This window comes from Dromiciops gliroides, chromosome 4 (assembly GCF_019393635.1).
Source record: "Dromiciops gliroides isolate mDroGli1 chromosome 4, mDroGli1.pri, whole genome shotgun sequence".
Taxonomy (NCBI): domain Eukaryota; kingdom Metazoa; phylum Chordata; class Mammalia; order Microbiotheria; family Microbiotheriidae; genus Dromiciops; species Dromiciops gliroides.
In genome coordinates this window covers 117,732,747-117,752,701 of record NC_057864.1, presented here as the reverse complement: position 1 = coordinate 117,752,701, position 19,955 = coordinate 117,732,747, and the positions used below count along the sequence as shown (strand labels likewise).

Below are 19,955 nucleotides of genomic sequence, written 5' to 3'. Positions count from 1 at the left end.
TCTCTTTGAACTAATGAATAGCAATTTACTTCAGTGTTTAAATCATATGAACTACTTTGGTTGCACTTATTTGAATGCTCAGTACTTTTACAAGAGAATATATAATGAATACTAGTTTTTAAGGATTGCGAAGAATATCATGGGCAACATGAATCGTACAGTTAAGTTGCAAGTAAAAGACATTGGGCTAAATTCTATAATTTGTTGTAACATCATCCAGCAAGTTCTTTATTCTGGCATGTAACGAGTTGTCTGTATTTATAATATCAATTTTCCCCAATTAGATAGCACTTCTGCTATTGTTCTGACTAATGATTTTTCATTTGTTCTTTCAATTATATAGCTAGGTGGCAGAGTGGATAGAGTCCTGGACTTACAGTCAGGAAGACCTGAGTTCAAATTTGACATTAGACATTTACTAGTTATCTGACTCTGGTCAAGTCACTTAACCTCTGTCTCCTCACTGTAAAATGTGGACAATAATATTGCCTACCTCCCAGGGTTGTTGTGAAAATCAAATTTAATTATATATATATATATATATATATATATATATATATATATATATATCAACAAACATTTATTTTTTCCAGTTACATGTAAGAGTAGTTTTCAACATTCATTTTCATAAGATTTAGAGTTCCAAATTTTTCTCCCTCCCTCCCTCCCTTTCCTCCCCCCTCCACAAGATCTCAACCAGGTTATATATGTACAATCCACAAGTGTTCTTTTTATCAGTTCTTTCTATGGGGGTGCATAGTAAGCTTCCTCATTAGTCCCTTGGGATTGTCTTGGATCATTGCGAAATAATATTTTTAAAGGGCTTTGCAGATTTCAAAGGCTATACAAATGCTAGATCTTCATTTAAGGCATTCAAAAGTTCCTCAACCCTATTTCTTTACTTTTCTGGAAAGCAAAGACAACTTTCAATACTGATTCCAGTTCTCCTTTGCTTTACCCTGAACCACATCCCTTTGTCATGTTGCAAACTCTTAGAAATGGTGAAATTGGGGCAGTGGATAAAGTGGCACAGTGGATAAAGCACCAGCCTTGGATTTAGGAGGACCTGAGTTCAAATCCAGCCTCAGACACTTGATACTTACTAGCTGTGTGGCCCTGGGCAAGCCACTTAACCCTCATTGCCCAGCAAAAAACAAAAATGGGGAAATTGTTGTTGTTTATCCTTTGTTCTCAAAGAGGACCATGATATGGGGTAATACCATGATTTGCATTGAATTGGATTTAAATGAGGGAGGGCTGTGCAAAGTCACCAACCTTATTCTCTCCTCCAGAGCCATCTGGGTCCAGTGGCAATATATAGATCAGGACAACTGGAGATGGAACCACATGTTTAAGGCAATCAGGTAGTGAAATTAGCCTAAGTCAGAAGGAAGAGTGATTGTTTTACTCATATCACACCAACTGTGTACATGGTATTTTATGACCATTTGATGCTGCCCATGGGGAGAGCCTAGAGTCACCCAGACTTATAACCTAAGAGTTGTCCTTGTTTCCTTACTCTCTCTAACTACTCATATGAAATCTATCACCAAGGCCTACTGATCTTTGTCACATATCTCTAATATGCCTCCTTCTTTTTAACACTGTCACTATCTAGTTCGGGTCCTTGTCACCTTATTCCCAGACCACTGCAATAGCCTGCTAACTGGTGTCCCTGCTATAAGTCTCTCCCCATGCCAGGTCATCTTCCACTCAGCTGTCAAAATGATCTTCCTAAAGTGCAGGTCTGACCATATCAACTCTCCATCATTCAATAAACTCCAGTGGTTCCCTATTGCCTTTAGGATCAAATATAAAACCCTCTGTTTGGCTTTCAAAGCCCTTCATAATCTTTCTACTTTCTATTTTTCTAGTCTTTAACTGCTTACTCCCTTCCACATACGCTGCATTCTGTTAACATTGGCTTCCTTGCTTTTCTATCTACCAACTCCAGGCATTTTCTTTATCTTTTCTTTCTTTTTTTTTTGTGGGGCAGTGAGGGTTAAGTGACTTGCCCAGGGTCACACAGCTAGTAAGTGTCAAGTGTTTGAGGCTGGATTTGAACTCAGGTCCTCCTGAATTCAGGGCCAGTGCTTTATCCATTGTGCTACCCAGCTGCCCCCCAACTCCAGGCATTTTCACTGGATGTTCCCCATGCCTGGAATTGGCTTCCTTCTCCTCTCTGTCTCCTTGATTTCTTCTAGTTCCAGCTAAAATTCCACTTTCTATGAGAAGCCCTTCTTGATCCCCCACTTAATTTTAATGCCTTCCCTCTGTTGAGTATTTCCAATTTATCTTGTATCTTTTTTGCATATAATTGTTTGCATGTTGTCTTCCCTATTAGACTGTGAGCTTCTTGAGAGCAAGAATTATCATTTTCCTTTCTTTGTACTCAGCACTGTGCCTGGAACATAGTAGATGTTGAATAAACATTGATTGATATGAGATAGGAAAATTGGGGCTAAATAAATATGCAATATGATGAGAAATATGACAAAGTGTTTAGAGATTAGTTTTATCAATCAGTCAACAAGCATTTATTAAATACTTACTATGTGCCAGACACTGTGCTAAACCTTTGGGATATAAGGAGAGGCAAAATCAGTTCCTGCTCTTAAGGAACTCACATGCTAATGGGGGAGATAAACATGGAAATAACTCAGTGCATACCAGATAATATACAGAGTAGATGAAGGTAACCTGAGAGGGCCACTTTCAAATCAGTACTCATTTCTGACCTGATAGTTGGAAAGAAACCTCTTGATAGGAAATACTAAAATGGTTATAAAAGTAATTCATTTTTTCTTGGTCCAGGAAAGCAGTAACATCTCACTCAGATTCAAAGTCTTGTGGGAATTAGGAAAAGGAAGATGTTAGCTGTATGTTCCTTATTTGATGGATAAATAAAGTGATACTTATAGTTTCCTGGGCTGACAGACTTCCAACCTTCAAAAGAATAAATATTTGCTAGTACCATTTTTTCAACCAAAGTAAAAGGGCATGTCATTCCCTCACTGGATGAACAGTAACTACTCATACCATTATTATCTTGCATGCCTTAGGGCATAGAGCAACCCCTTCAAGGAAGGGTCATTGTGAAGACCTTTCTTTCAGTTCCAGAATTTCATTTTATTTTTTTTAAAGAATAAGACAATTCAAAACGTACTGCATGATACTTTGCTGTGAGAGAGGTTAAAGTGATACATAGTCTTCCTTTGCCCTGAAAATTTTTCCCTTCGTTTAGTTTATCAGAAATATTTAATAAGTTTTTCTCAGTACTGGGTATTGGAGCTGAAAAAAAATCTAATAAGACATAGAATGGCTGGATGATAAGTACTTATGGTAAATCATGTATTTCTTTTAAGTATATAAAACTTAGATATAAGCCATTTATTATTTAATGGAATATAAAGACTCAGTATCCCATCTTCTTCTTTTGTTCAAGGTTTTATCAGAGGTAATTCATGCATAGTAAAAATGGGAATTTTAACTCAGCATTGTTTATATGACTAGACTTAGTTTCTACTTAAGGCAGCTGCTCAGAATCTTAAAGACATCTACTAAATATTGGCAGGAAGTTTGAGTGCTGGATGGGATGCAGAAATGATTTCCTATATATCCATGCACATGTCAAGTATTTGAATGATAGTACTTCTGACTTTGGGTCAGTAGTGAGTTCACATCTCTTACCAGCCCCTTGGCTTACTTCCTGAGAATGTAAGGGAGGATTCAACATCCATCATTTTCATCCTTTCTTTATGCTCTGTCTGAGATCTGTGAGTGTTCTATCTGGCTCCATACTTTTTAAATGGAAGAGAAGAAACTGGAGGGGATTTGGATAAAGATTAAAAAGGATTATTCTAAAGCAATTGTAAGAAAAATGGGAGAAAGATAAAGGTATTATGAGCATAGATTTAAAACTAAAAAAGGTTCTTGGAGCCTGTCAAGTCCAACTCTTTTATTTTACAGATGAGTCAAATTGAAGTCAATAAAAATTTATTAAGTGCCAACTATATGCCAGTCAGGCAGCTAGGTGGTGCAGTGGATAAAGCTTCAGCCCCAGAGTCAGGAAGACTCATCTTCCAGAATTCAAATCTGACCTCAGACACTTACTAGCATTGTGACCCTGGGCAAGTCACTCAGCACTGTTTGCCTTAGTTTCGTCATATGTAGAAAGGAGTTGGAGAAGGAAATGGCAAATCACTCCAGTATCTTTCTCAAGAAAACTCCAAATGAGGTCACAAAAAGTCAGACACAACTGAACAACAGTCTCACGTGCCAGTTGCTATGTTAAGTGCTGAGGATACAAAGAAAGGCAAAAATAGTCCCTGCCCTCAAGGAGCTCTCAATCTAATGGGGGAGACAACATGTAAACAACTATGTACAAGCAAAACATGCATAGAATAAATGAGAGATCTTAGAAGGAAGGCATTAATATTAATGGAGTAGAAAAGGCTTCAAGCATAAGATGAGGTTTTAGGTTTTTTGTTTTGTTTTTGGTGGGGCAGTGAGATTAAGTGACTTGCCCAGGGTCACACAGCTAGTAAGTGTCAAGTGTCTGAGGTTGGATTTGAACTAAGGTCCTCCTGAATCCAGGGCCAGTGCTCTATCCACTGCGCCACCTAGCTGCCCCCTAGGTGTTAGTTTTTACTTGAAGAAATCTAGGGAAGACAGGCAGCAGAGGTGAGGAGGGAGAGAATTTCAGGTATGGAGAACAGCAATATATATGGAATGGGTAATGGAATGTCTGGTGCGATGAAAATCAAGGAGGCTTGAGTCACTGGATCTTGGAGTGATCAACTGGATGAGGAAACTTAGGCCTTTAAAGGTTGAATGACTTGCCAAAGAGAGTAAGTGGCAAAAGCTATGTGCCAAGCACCATGCTAAGCTTTGCCTTTTACAAATATCTTATTTGATTACCATAACAACCCTGTGAAGTAGGTGCTGTTATTATCTCCATTTTACAGTTGAAGCAAACAGAGGTGAAGTGACTTGCCCAGGGTCACACAGATAGTAAGTGTCTGAGATCAGATATGAATGCTGGTCTTCTTGTCTCCAGACCCAGGACTCTTTCCAACATGTCTGCTAGCTTTCTTTCCAACATGACTGCTAGCTGCCTGAAAAAGCAGAGCAATCAATACATTTGTGGCATACCTTTGTGAAAATTTCATCCTTTATGAGGTAGAGGAAGTGACAAGAGGAATTACTATTCAGGACCTGTTTATGTATACATACATAAATGTATATATACAGATGTATATAATGTATGAGTGTATAAATATGTAGACTATCTTTGTGTGTTCCACTGTCTTTTAAATTCTGTGACATAGGGCTTTTTCTTAGCTAAGCTTTTTATCTCTTCTAGTAAATAATGGAATGCTTTGTAAACAATAGATTCTTAATAGATATTTGTTGAATGTTTGAATAAATGTCTCATCAGTTAGATTTATATGTACCTTAAGGGCAAACATCAGGACCTTGCTGCCTTGGTATGACCCACAGTGCATAGCATAGTATTTGGTACACAGTTGTTTCAGTTATGTCCAACTCCTGGTGATTCTGTTTGAGGTCTTCTTGGCAAAAATACCAGAGTGGTTTCTCCAGTTCATTTTACAGATAAGGAGTTGAGGCGAATAGGGCTAAGTGACTTGACTAGGGTCACATGACTATTAAGTGTCTGAGGCCAGATTTGAATTCAGGAAGATGAGTCTTCCTGGTCCGAAACCCAGTGCTCTATCCAATGTGCCACCTAGGTGCCCCCACAGGAACATTACTCTCCATCTAAGACTGTAGCGTGGCTATGAAGTGGACTTTTCTTTATGGTTCAACCTGTAAGGTGATGAAAGACAACTGAATGTGAATGATTAGGAACAGAGCTTTGGCATGTTGCTAAACCACAGCTTATCTCTTTGGGGGCATTACTACATTTATTTCAAAATAGATTTGATTATGTCTCCTCCTGACATCTACTCTCTTCTCCCATGGCTCTCTTCTTCATCCATTGACTCATACTTTCCTCAGCTTATGCAGAAGAGACACTGGGAATGTGGTGTAATGAAGCATATTTCTCCTATGAAGCCTGCTTCTGAACCAGAAGTGATCAGTAGAATCCATTACACAGACCTAAAGTTGACCCAATCAAAATGGTAGCAAATTGAAAATGAGATGCCAACAGAATGAAGACTAGAGAATAAGGTGACACGTCCCCTCTTCTTTTCAAAGTATCTTCATACTCCTTAAATGGGGATTTAAAGACTTACTAGATACTACACAATCATGCATTTAAGATATACCATCCACATTTTTCCACACTTGCCTCTAACCCTAACCTAGTGAAGTGAAAGAGGTAGGTGGGGAGTTTTTTTCTCTAACAAATCAGAAACTCTATCTTGCATATTCCTATCTCCTTTGATATCTGGCAAGGGGATCATCAGAATGAACTATTGCCAGAAGCAGAACTGCCACCTTAGCTTTCATTATTTGTTGAGCCCCAGCACCCCGATCAGAATTGTAAAGTGGTTCAGAGATACTTCGAGCATGAAATGTGTTGCAAAAATCCAAACCAATTTTTATCTTATTTATATAAAGACATTTGGGAGGGGGCAGCAGCAATGGGAGAAAAAAAAAGCCACAAGATCATCATTAGTCATCATTTTTTTTTCCTCTAAAGGTTAAAAAAGCAAACATACCTTATCTTCCTAGAAGTCAGTACACATGACACTGAATTCTTCTAGTAAGCAAATTTGTGATAAGTTGATAAAAAAAAAAGGTCCTGAACTCTTGACTATGGATATAATACAGTGGAAGAAGAAAATCAAAAACATGCTTTCTATCTGACTCAAAATAAAGGTGCACTTAAACTTGTAAAAGACAACATTTTTATTTGAATGATATGACAGAACTGTCACAGGAGTGTTACCTGCTATAAAGAAAGCCCAAGAATTATTACCTTTATTAGACCAGTGACACTGAGCTTCCCGCCATACATTTCTAACTTCTGTCCCTCTACAGAGACAATTTTCTTTTCTTAAATAAACTGTCATGGTAGTGTTAATATATTGTTGGCTCTCTCATACTCGGAGAATACTGCTGATATAAAACATGTATATGTTAGATTGGTAATAGTATCTTTAGTGTAGCTGACTAGAACAAATGTGTTTCCCTCATGGCTGTGCTAATGTGATAAAGGAAAATTGGCTGTTCATCAGCTTTTGGCTGGGCAAAGACAGTAGAGATGGAGCCACATTCTTTTTTATGCATTAATACCACCGAGAACTTTTCACTAGTTATATTTCATGTGCCTGCATGTTGTACAAAGATGTTGTAAAACATGAGATAATGCTACAAATAACAAAGTGGAAAAGCCTGTATCTTTTATAATGATAACAGTCAAACACCAAATGACAGTAACAGGCTGTAAAAAATGGGATGCAAAAAAGGCACTGTAACTGTCCCCCCTCATGCAACTTCATGTATGTGAAAGGCTTTTTTGAGAATTAAATAAAATCTAGTTTTTGGATCACTGATATTTAAATAAAGAAAGTACTGAAAATTAAAGAGGTTCAGTTGGAGCAGACAAAAGTCACATAGGATAACTCTGGAGAAAGCTGTTGTTGCCAGTAATTATGATTCTAAGCCTATAGATTTTTTTTCTTAAGGGGAAAAGATACTTATAATCATCCAAGTCATGATTTTATAGACTAAGAATTAGCTGTTTTTCTTGATCAATTTGGCAAGGCTTTAGAAATAGTCGGGGAGTATCTAGGTTGCTCATGTTTGATTGTCTAAAATCAGATTTTCAGGGTCAAACCTTGTACTTGTCTGGTCTTACACTATCTCTGAAGCCTTTTTTTGCCCCCTTCAAACCCTTTGTTCATAGGGACACTGTGATTTCCATTCATATTTCAGTCAAGAAGATTTAGTCCCATAGGAGAGCTGTACAGACCAGAGCTGTGTCTACATCACATTAAAACTGCCAGTTTGGTTAAAAAAAAATTCAACCAATCATTTGGGTGGTTTTTGTACACTAAACCAAAGAACTTTATTAGGAGGATTTTCCAACCAAATCAACTAGATATTAGAGGTTGTGTATTATTAGGGAACTGCCTTTCATTTTCTTTTCATTTACTTTGCACATAGAAGGTACCTAGTAAATTCTTGTTATGGCCACTGCCTAAAGGCACTCTATCTTTTCCCCATTTATACAATGCAGTTAATTTGCTTAGTTACTAGATATATCAGATACATATACATACATACACACACACACATATATTTCTCTTTCTTTCTTTTCTTTTTTTTTTTAGTGAGGCAATTGGAGTTAAGTGACTTGCCCAGGGTCACACAGCTAGTAAGTGTTAAGTGTCTGAGGCCAGATTTGAACTCAGGTACTCCTGACTCCAGGGCTGGTGCTCTATCCACTGTGCCATCTAGCTGCCCCACACACATATATTTCTGTCAAAGGCACATCCAGAGGTAGCTTTACCTAGGAAATAGAGATTCAGCCTTGGAATGAGGAAAACCTGCATTAAAGTCTTGCTTCTGGCACACACTTGCCTAGTAAACTTAAGTTAATTGCTTAACTTCTCAGTGCCCCAGGTAACTCTCTCAGATTCTCTGCTCCAGGATTTGAAATCCAGAAGACTTGAGTTTGAATCATGCCTCAGATACTTACTAACTGGGCAAGTCACTTAACTTCTTTGTGTCTGTGCCCTCATCTGTAAATTGGGATTAATAAATAGCATGTAATTGTTGTAAGGATCAAATAGTTTAATATATGTAAAGTGTTTTGCAAACATCAAATGCTATCTAGATGCCAGCTATTGCTATTATTACTGTGAGTTACAGAAGGAAGGAAATTTCTACACTGAAATCAGAGGTCCAGACAGATGAGAGACAGAAAGAGACAGAGAGAGACAGAGACAGAGACAGAAAGACAGATAGCTCACGATAAATCTGCTGAAAAGAAACAGAACAAAGGTTAATATTTCAAGAGAGCTTTGTTTTATTTTTGGTCTGGATAAACTTGTGCAGGGAAATCCCTTGTGTGGAAATTCCCTTTATCAAGGTAGATTGACAACTACTAGTTTACCTGGGGAGCTAAGAGGTTAAAGGCTTTCCCAAAATTGCAAAGCCACGAAGTCACAGAGGCAAGACTTGAATCGAGGTGTTACTACTGGCTCCCTATACCACACTGCTTTTCCAGAGATATTTTATGTGAATCACTTGAATGGACTGATATCTCGTATTAATCATGCATTTGGTATTCCCCAGGCATGTTATGGCTTTTTTGCTGGGGTCGATTTAGAATCTTGAAGCTCTTTCCTCAATGTCTAGTTTGTCCTTGGATCCTGATGCAAACAGAAGTGCTAGCTTTTCCTTTCCTGGGGACATGGGGGATGCTGCTAGAATGCCAAGGAAAAAGTCCAAATCCTCTAGCCTTCTAGAGTTCATAAGGTTCTTCTCTGACCAAGGGATGAGTAGGGGCAAGGAGGCTGCCAGAGGCTCACCCATTCCTTTCTCTGCTCCACAGATGACTCACTTAGCTGGAATGATTCTCTGCTCTTGAATGCTCAAATCCATACTCTTGTCCTGGTTTCAGACATGCCCCATAGGGTGTTACTAAATCTCTTCAACCAATCTTAATTTATTTTCTTTGCAGCATTACTTCATTGAATCCAGTGCTTTTCTTTTTTGTACCTAGTCTAAAGACCTTGATTTGTTGATTTAGTCAATAGAGATGTCCTTATTAACTTAAGGTATCAGTGCAGAGCATCTTGTTATTGAGAAAATGTTTTTTCAGTTGTGTCTGACTCTAAACCCCATTTGGGGGTTTTCTTGGCAAAGATACTAGAGTACTTTGCCATTTCCTTCTCCAGCTCATTTTACAGATGAGGCAAAATGGGGTAAAACTGAGACAAACAGGGTTAAGTGCCTTGCCCAGGGTCATACAACTAGTGTCTGAGACCAGAATTGAACTCAGGTCTTTCTAACTTCAGGCCTAGCACTCTATCCCCTTTGCCACCTACTAAAATGGAGTAGTAGAGCCGAAAAAATGTCACTCTTGGAGTCTGGAATCACTGATACAAGTTGTCATAGCTTACCTTCACCCTGAGTAAGTCATTTGACTTCTATATGCTTCAGAACACTGGCTCTGGAGTCAGAGGACTTGGGTTCAGACTACCTTGTGTGACTTCATCAAGTTCCTTACCTCTGGCCTCAGTTTCCCTATCTGTCAAATGAAGGCTTGGTCTAGTTGGTCTCTGATTTCCTCCTATGATTTATCTAATAAATGACAGATGGTTTGGGATTTCCAGGAGCAGAGGGAGTTCCAAACTCAGATGAATTCAGAGATCCTTCCAGTATTTTATAAATTCAGGCGGTGATAAAACCTCTTCAATCATTGAAACATTTATTAAAGACTATGCAATATATACCAGCACAAAGATAATTAAGGCATGGTTCTGCCCTCATGAACATTAAAATTTAATTTGTTACAAGGTAATAATGTGTCCCTAAATAATGCCAATGAGCAGTATTACTTTAGTGCCTTCCCCTGTTAATGCTATCACCTTACATATCACAACTTTCCAGTTGTACACTATTTTGTTCTTTGCAACAACTCTGTGAAATATCCTGGACAGCTATTCTGATCTTCATTTTATAGCTGAGGAAGTGAAAACAAAGTTTTTAAGTGTGATAGAATAAGAGGAGAACTGGATTTGGGGTCCAAAAACCAGGAAGGGAATTTCTTCTTTGTTGCTTATTACTTGTGTGATTTTGCTGGCTGTTCCTAATTGTGGATATACTCCCTGGTTCTGTCCTGTGCTATCTTCTTCTCTCTCTATGCCCTCTCACTTGGGGACCTCATCAATTTCTATTTGTACTCATTCTCATCAACATGAAGGTGATTCCCATATCAAGATACCCTAGTATCTCCTCTGAGCTCCAGGTCTATAGCACCAATTACCCATTGGCTACTTTAAACTGATCACAAATATATCAAACACACCATGTGAGAAATAATAATTATCTTTCTCCACTAACTCACCACTCTTAACATTTTGTATTTTTGTTGAGTGTTCCACTTCTCCCAAATACCTTGTATTAAGTTTGTATGTATTCTGTATATAGTTATATACTGTAACTATATATATAGTAGGCTCTCTTACTATATGTATCAGCATAACATACAGCATACATAATGTTAACTTGTGGTTTTTAAAGTCACTATGTGGCCACAGAGATCTATTTCTCTTTGAGTTTGACAGCATTGATCTAGGCTCATCTTTTCTATAGGGATAGATTTTAAGTGGTATTTGCTACATTGCCTGATTTTTCACCTCCTTGAAATGAAATACTTCCCGATGTACTCTGCCTCGGCTGTCCTGCCTCCTGTTGTGTGCCGTTTCCTCCCATTAGAGTGTAAGCTCTTTGAGGGAAGGGGCTATCTTTTTATTGACTATCCTTAATGCTTATCACAGTGCCTGGCACAGAGTAGGCACTTAATAAATGATTATTGGATTGAACCAGATTACTCAACCCACTTCTATACATTAACACAATTGTGATTACTGGAATTATTATTTATTAATATAAAAATGAGTATAACCATAAATAATTTGATAACACATTTAATAAAAAATAATGGGTAGCATTTATATAGGACTTTACGGTTTGCAAAGCACTTTTATAAATGTTTTCTTTCTTTCTTCTTTCCTCCTTCCTTCCTTCCTTCCCTCCTTCCTTCCTTCCTTCCTTCCTTCCTTCCTTCCTTCCTTCCTTCCTTCCTTCCTTCCTTCCTTCCTTCCTTCCTTCCTTCCTTCCTTCCTTCCTTCCTTCCTTCCTTCCTTCCTTCCTTCCTTCCTTCCTTCCTTCCTTCTTTCTTTCTTTCTTTCTTTCTTTCTTTCTTTCTTTCTTTCTTTCTTTCTTTCTTTCTTTCTTTCTTTCTTTCTTTCTTTCTTTCTTTCTTTCTTTCTTTCTTTCTTTCTTTCTTTCTTTCTTTCTTTCTTTCTTTCTTTCTTTCTTTCTTTCTTTCTTTCTTTCTCTATCCCTCCCTCCTTTTCTCCCTCTCTCTCTTTCTCCCTCTGCCTTTCTTTCTGTTTGTCTGTCATTTTTGTCATCCCCATTGCTGAGTATATAGTAGATGCTTAATAAATGATTATCAGTTGATTAATTGTCCAATTATCCTTTGAGGGCCTCTGTTGTTTTAAAATTTTTAACATGTACAGTTAGGACTGGATCATCTTAAAGTCTCTTTCAGGGCTAAATGTTATGTTTTTATCATATCTGTATATCTGTATAGTAAGTGATTGATCTAGGACTAGAATGTGTTTCTTTTGGATTCCCAGTTCAGTGCCTTTTCCATAACACTGTCTAATTTATGCACTCTCTGAGACAGTCCACTTTGCTTTCATCAGATTTTTCCATCTCAACTCTAAATATGATAAATATGAAAACAAACACTATTTTCTAAGACGGTGTCACTGAAAAGCATCTATTTACCTGAAATTAGACATTGAAAATTTAGATTGTTATTGAACTAGATAACTGTTGAACCTTAAACTTTAATTATTATCTTAAGAAATTAAAAATGACTAATGGTGATGATTTCTTTATAGGTGTATCACACAAAAATCAGTTTCTTCATCAATGGTTTGGAAGATGACCACACAGCTTTTGATGTAAGAACTCTTCATGGTCCAGTTAAAGATCTTGCCCCTGGGGCTGTGAGAATTGGACAAAATTCAAATGGTAGGTTTTAGAATTTGAGGACTATTATATTCCATTCAATCCATATTTTCTTGAAAAAATGTTAGCCAAATTATTATTTTTAAAGGCTCTGTGGGTCTGGATGTTTCATCACACCCTGATGTGAATGCTTTCCTAAAGGGAAGAACTTTTCTGTAATGTAAATAAGCATCTATTTTGAATTTTCACTTGTAGAGCTTTCTTACAATGAGGTTTATCATGATTTAGCAGAGAAGAGTAGACCTTATTAGTTTTATGGTGAACCAAAGTGAAATCTGATTATTAAATTATTTTTGCATGTTAAGGAGAAATTGGATGGTATTTTGCTGATGGTCACATTTGAGGTATTAGACAATCATCCAGTAGTATCACATTTTCCCATTTGTGTATGACTTGAACATCACTCAAAAATGAATGGCTTATTTTTACAACCATACACACAGTTTTTAGTGTCACTGTGTGTGCCCTTAGGTTTGGGCAAGTGAGCTGCTGATGAATGGTAAACAACTGGTTCTATATGGGTGGGGGGGGTGGAATATACACAGGACACATATGAGTTTTGTCTGTATTATTCACTTTTTTTCCCATCACATTCCTAAACTTAGGCAATCAACAAAATAATAAATCAAATTGTGATTTATTGTTTTTGATTATTTTTGAGCTGTAAATCTTCACACTGGAAATGGAACAATTGACTCCCCATAACTAGTATGAGAGGGCTCCAGAATACCCCTGCTTGGACCCCCTTCAGGCCCCCACAAGAATTATCCTTCTTGAACTTCAGGTTGTTTGGCCCAAGTGGCCCATCATTTTTAGCCTTCTTTTGGAGGTTTGGGGGCTCTGGTATGGAGACATATCCCTCCTACTCTTCACTTTTTTGGGGGGAACTAGACCAGAGGTATCTCACTTGAGGTCAGCAAAACTCCCTGGTACTGCCTGAACCAAATAAAAATATAATTGGTAAATGTTTAACAAAATAGACATAAATAAAATATAACATACATAATGTTATATTGTGATTTTCTAAGTCAGTATGCAGTTGGTGGGGATCCATTTTCTATTTGAACTTGACTCTACAAATCTCAACCTATCCTTTCTTTAGGGATGGGTTTCAAGTGATTGTTCACCCCACTTTTACACCTGGATCACAATTATGATTATTATAATTATTATCTGTGAGTATAAACAGTAACTTAATAACACATTTGATAATAACAATAATATTATAACCTATTTCAGATTGCTTACCCTCTCAGGGAAGGGGGAGGGAGGGATGGAATTTGGAACTCAAAACTTTAAAAACAACAAATGTTAAAAATATTTTTACATGTAATTGGTGAAAAATAAAGTATTATTAAAAATAAAAATAATATTAATAGCTAGCATTGAGACAGGGCTTTAGAATTGCAGAATACTTTCATAAATATCACAGATGCCAAGTTAAGAGCCTTTCACTGAAAGATTTGCCAAATTGCTGCCTTTACAACAAATGAATTACATAATATGAGTATTATCTATTTTATAGACAAAGATACTGAGGCATAGATAGGTTAAATGACTTGTGCCATACTCACAATGTGCAGAATCCTGCACTTGCAGTCAAGAATATCACATACCAAGAGTATCCCAGCTCTGATACTAATAAGCTTTTGTGACCATGGGCAGATCATTTATGCTCTCTGAACCTCAGTTTCCTAATCTGTACAATAGGAACAATATCTATTGCACCTACTTCATAGGGCCAAATGAGGTGCATGTAAAAAGGCCTTTTGAAAGGATTAAAGTATTGTAGTTATCTATGTTTTCCTTGGGTGTCCTGACTCCAAATCCAGTGATTTTCCATCACATCACCCTGCTTTATTATGAAATTAATTTCTCTACCTGATGCCCTAGAATGGCTTCTGGGACCTCTTTTTCAGGGAGCTAGGCAGCCCCAGAGAAACTATGTGGTATAGCTTCCTTCCTTCCTTCCTTTCTTCCTTTATGTGCTTATTAGCATTTTTCTTCTCTTCCTTAGCAAACTCCACACTATTTGATGTTCTTGCCTTTCATTGTGTGCCCAGCACTTAGCATAGTGCCTGACACATAGTAATGGCTTAAAAAATGCTAGTTGAGAGATTGACTTCCTATCAGGCTCCTATTTCTGGCCTCTGGGCTGCTCATTCATTAGTATTCCTATAATGGTCAACTTTCCTTGGCTTGACCTTTGCCCCACTCAGCTCCCTACCTTGTTTTGAGGGTACTGACTTACTTGACGTTCTCTCTTCCAGGAAAGAGCTGTTTTTTAGATCCTATGTTTCATATTCATTAAAAACCAGTGTTGTGGGGGCAGCTAGATAGCACAGTGGATAAAGCACTGGCCCTGGATTCAGGAGGACCTGAGTTCAAATCCGGCCTCAGACACTTGACACTTACTAGCTGTGTGACCCTGGGCAAGTCACTTAACCCCCATTGCCCCGCAAAAACAAACAAACAAACAAACAAACAAACAAAAAACCAAAACCAGTGTTGCATACAGCTCATTATATCAGCATATTCTGAATGAATAGATGAAAAAAACACTCAAGCACACACTATGACTCAAGCACGTGCTAGGTACTGAGGATACAGATAAATACAAAAGCAAACAATATCCCTGTTCTCAAGAAGCTAATAAGGAGAGACAATACACATAATTGGATAGGGTGTGTGTGCATGGAACTGTACAGGGAAGGTGAGTTGGGCTATAGGGTATTAGACTGACACATCCCTTCCAGGAACCCCTTCTGGAATTGATGTGATCATGATTTCCCTTTCTCTCCCTACCCCAAACCCAAAAGGAGTCGCCCTAGTATCACACTAACAAATTAAATAATGTGAGTCTTTTCTAAATTTAGTTTCCACTGGTACTTTAAAGGGTTATAGTGCACCAAAGTGCTCCCCCACAAACTTTTGATGGTTGGGTAATAAGATTTGTCTATTTTATGCTGCTTAGGATGACTAAGTCTTAATCCTTTCAATGTACTAAATGTTGAACTAGCTCTTCAATACAGGAAGCATGGACTTTAATATGAAGTTGTTTTTTTTTTTTTAACTGAATCAAGCAAAATTTAATCTTTGTTCATTGTTGCAAAATGCTTCTTTGGAAAGTTTATTTTTACTTTTTAGCTTTTTCATTTTAAATATTAGGTCACTAATAACTATAGTAGAAAATATATTTTAAAATACTTTTAATCTTTATTGTATCAATTTATAGGTACAGTTGTACCTACTGTATCTTTTCTCTAATTAGAGGTGGCACACGGACTGGCTCATTACTTCTGCTTAATGAGCCAGGCTCCATGCCACCTCTCTAATCAGAAAAGAGATAGGTACAGAATGTTCCTATGGACTTATTATAAATCATTCTTTTTTTTTATCAAAAAATTAAGTCACTGCTCTCCATACTTTTGTCCATATCCAAGATGGTTTCATTCAGGAGAGGTAATTGTGCAAGAGAGATCACTGTGAGCTGAATTAAGGGGGCTCTCATGCAATTCAGGACCGGCTGTCTTTGCCTCGATGCTTACAGTTACACAGAGGTAGCTCTGATGATGGCCTCTGGCCAGTTCCTCCTACCCTTCTGATCATTATATGTCCTCCCTTCCTATCTGGGAAGTCAGTGTGCTGTAGCAAGAGGCAGGCACCTCACTTTAGTCCCCAGGTTCTGAAACTGGGCCTCACAGGGGCTGGGATTTCCACATATGAGTTCTTAGATGGTTCTTAACATCTAGAAGATGCTATTCTTGAAACGAGTAAGAACAGAGATTTTGTCGTTATTGTTGCTGCTGTAGTTTTAACATAGTCTTTGACAAAGGAAACCCCGCCTCCCCCTCCCTCCAAAAAGTAAACAGAATTTACATTTCACTACAACTTCTTTCTTATTGGGAAGAGTTCCATTTGCTTGTGTTAAACCTTGTTATGTTTGTGTAGAAAAACGAAGTCCAACAGCAAGAGTTATTACTGTAACAACAGCTGAAATTTATATCTAGTGCTTTACTTAGCCATAGGAACTAGACCTGTGATTTCAGTGATAGAGGGAATGCCCAGGTAAAGAATCTTCCTCCGGCAAAACAGGTCAGCCTGCTCTTTGTAATTCGTGGTTTTGCTCTGAGGAGTAATGTGACTTTGTTCAAGGTGTAACAGCCAGCATGTGTTAGAGACGGAACTTAAAGCTACCTTTTCTTACCTTCAGGGACAGCTCTCTATTAATTATGCCCCACTGACTCCAGATGTTTTACATATATAATCTTGTTTGACACTCACAACAACCCTGTGAGGTAGGTGCTATTGTTATCTCCATTTTAAAGGTTAGGAAACTGCTAGTAAAGTGGAGTTTTAAATACTGCACTACAAAATGACTGCGTTGGGTCACTAAACACCTGTGGGGTTTCCTGGCTCCAAGTCCAGTTCACTATCAACCATTTCTTATTTATTTTTATATTCTATTTATTTCTATTATCCTGATTATTATTATCATTTTCATTATTTTAAAAACAAAACAAGGGGCAGCTAGGTGGTGCAGTGGATAAAGCACTGACCTTGGATTCAGGAGGACCTGAGTTCAAATTCAGCCTCAGACACTTACTAGCTGTGTGATCCTGGGCAAGTCACTTAACCCCCATTGCCCTGTCCAAAAAAATACCAAAAAAACAACAAAACAAAACAAAACAGTTCTTCCTATCCACTCTGGTTTCTGGATCTGGACCTATTTCCTCGTGTCCAAAGATACATATATACGAGGGGGAATCTGGTGATGAAATTATAGTGAGCCTTTGGGCAACTCACAGAATGGAGGTTTTTCCTCACAATATGAGTGCAGTCACTTTCAGAGTTAGAAATCTGAAATAGATGCTGAAGAAATCTAATGATCAGATTTACACATGTCTATTGATGGGTTTAAGTTTTGCTTCACAGATGGGAAGTTCCGTCAGGTGAGGCCACATCTTACATGGTAGTTAGTTAAGAAGGTCATTGATTATCAGTGAATCAAAAAAGTTAGTCCTGTTCACACTGTCAGATGTTTATTAGAACACACAGAAGGAAATAACCCAGGAAGAAAAGGATGAACTTCTGCAATTACTTCCTTCTTCTTCTGAGTTTCCTGTTTGTTCTCTGTTTGTTTCAGCCCCACTGGTATTTTCCAAGTTCCCGAGTTGGATGACATCTGCCAGCCCTCCGCCTGGCCACTAACACGCGACATCCTTTCCCTCTTTCATCAGCAGAGAGAGGATTGGAACTTTTCAAAAGGAAGTTTTACTAGAAAGCAAAGGAAAAAAAGAAAACCCCTCAATTATAGAAATGTTTATAAATCAGTTTCTTATTCTAATTTGAATAAAATCGAGCCATAGATGGACTCAATTCAAATAGCAGTCCTCTGTTCCTTTTAGTTTTTTCAGCGCCTTATTCAGACATCTCATCTAAAGTAAATGTAATTCTCAGACTTTGTGGGAATTTCAGTCCCATTGTAAATCCATCCTCTGAACTAGGCTACACTGTCTTGGTAATCAGAAGCTATTCTAATCTTTTAGGTACTTCCTTGCGTCTGGTCTAGGCTCCTTGGCTTTGCTACATAGATCTATATCCACATATATGGATACGTATGAATATACCAAATAGATATTATATGATAATTTGAGAGGGAAGGCACTGTCAACTGGAGAAGGGGTACTGAAATTAGGAAAGGCTTCATTTAGAAAATGATGCTTGATCTGGGCCTTGCAGGAAGCTAGGGATTTTGAGGTGTGGAGGTGAGCTTGGAGTAGAAAGATGAGTTTTCCTGGCTGCAGGCCAGGCACTCTATTCACTGAACCCCCTAGCTGCCCTAATGTAATATTTACATAGTGAAATGAAACTCATATAATTTGAGGAAGAAGAGAGCACTAATTAGAGGGGCCAGGAAAGCTTCCCATGGGGAGTGGCAGCTTAGATGAGATTGAAAGGAAGATATTTAAGAGGCAGAAGTGAGGAGAGAGTGCATTCCAGGAATGAGAGAGAGGCTCCTATTTGAAAGCAAGAGACAGGGAATAAATGGAATGGTGCATTCACTCAACAACTAATGATTTTGTTTACCTAGAATGTAGAATGAATGTAGAGAAAGGGTGAATGAATTCACTGTCAATTAAGCAAGTTAGGAGAGAGAGTTTGAAGGACTTCAGGTGTCAAGTTAAGTTAAGGAGTTATATCATTTATGGCCATCTTTCCCAAAGGAGCATTTTTCAAGAAAGCATCTTTTTTAGAATATTTGTGCCAATGAACACTTGTTGACTCAAATTAAAACTGACATTTAGGATAAGAGTAAGGTCCATCTTTATACCCATGTCCTTGGAGGTTTTTTTTATAGCTCACTTACTAAAATATAATTCTTGGCTGTTGAGTAGATGATTCACAATTTGTCAAGGACTTTAGAGGAATCTCTCTAGGCCGCTTTTAAAAATTTCAAGATATAGATTCCAACCATATTATAGTGTAGTGAAAAGAACACAGGTGATAATTGGGAGACCTACCTTCTAAGTTTGTCTTTGCCCTTTCTAGCTGTGTGACTTTGGATGTCTGGATCATAATTTCCTCAACTGTAAAATCAAGGACTTGGACTAGATAACCCCTGAGGTCCTTTCTAGCACTCCATCATTCAGATCAATTTCTACTTTTGTAGGGAATGGAGTCCAGCATTTCTTGCAAGGATCATTTCTATTTTATGATGAATGAAGGTGAGACTTGCATGCTAATCTCTCCACTAGAAGTTTTTAAGGGACCCTGAGAATGATTTAATGTCATGGATCGTGCATGGTGGTGCACTTCAACTCTGGCCCATGCTTTGACCAAGTCACTATTCTTGTCATTGTTACTTTGCTCCATTTGATATTTTGACTATTCAAAACATTTGCAGCCACATATTGTTACAATCCAAGTTTCCTTTGCTCATACTAGCAATAATAATTTCTTTGTACAAAGCTTCTGTAGTTTGAACCCTGGGAAGTAAGTGTTGTAATTATTAGTTTCTCTATTTTGGAGATAAGGAAACTTAGGGGGAAAAATTGTGACTTTGACAGAATCACACAGCTTTTAAGTGTTCAAGGCAGGATGTTTCTGGCTCTGAGTAAAGGGTTCTATTAATTATTCTGGTTGTCTCTTACTCTAGCATACTGTTTCTCTTGTTTGTTTGGGTGAGGCAGTTGGGTTTAAGT

The 19,955-nt window shown here is 37.8% G+C and overlaps 1 protein-coding gene across 1 annotated transcript in view; it reads left to right on the top strand.

Moving 5' to 3' along the window:
* The window catches only part of USH2A (usherin), a 1,082,898-nt gene that overhangs the window by 58,299 nt on the left and 1,004,644 nt on the right, over positions 1-19,955 (top strand). The window contains exon 3 of the mRNA XM_044004202.1: positions 12,621-12,753. Within this exon, the coding sequence (XP_043860137.1) occupies positions 12,621-12,753 (133 nt within the window). The remainder of the gene's footprint in view (positions 1-12,620; positions 12,754-19,955) is intronic.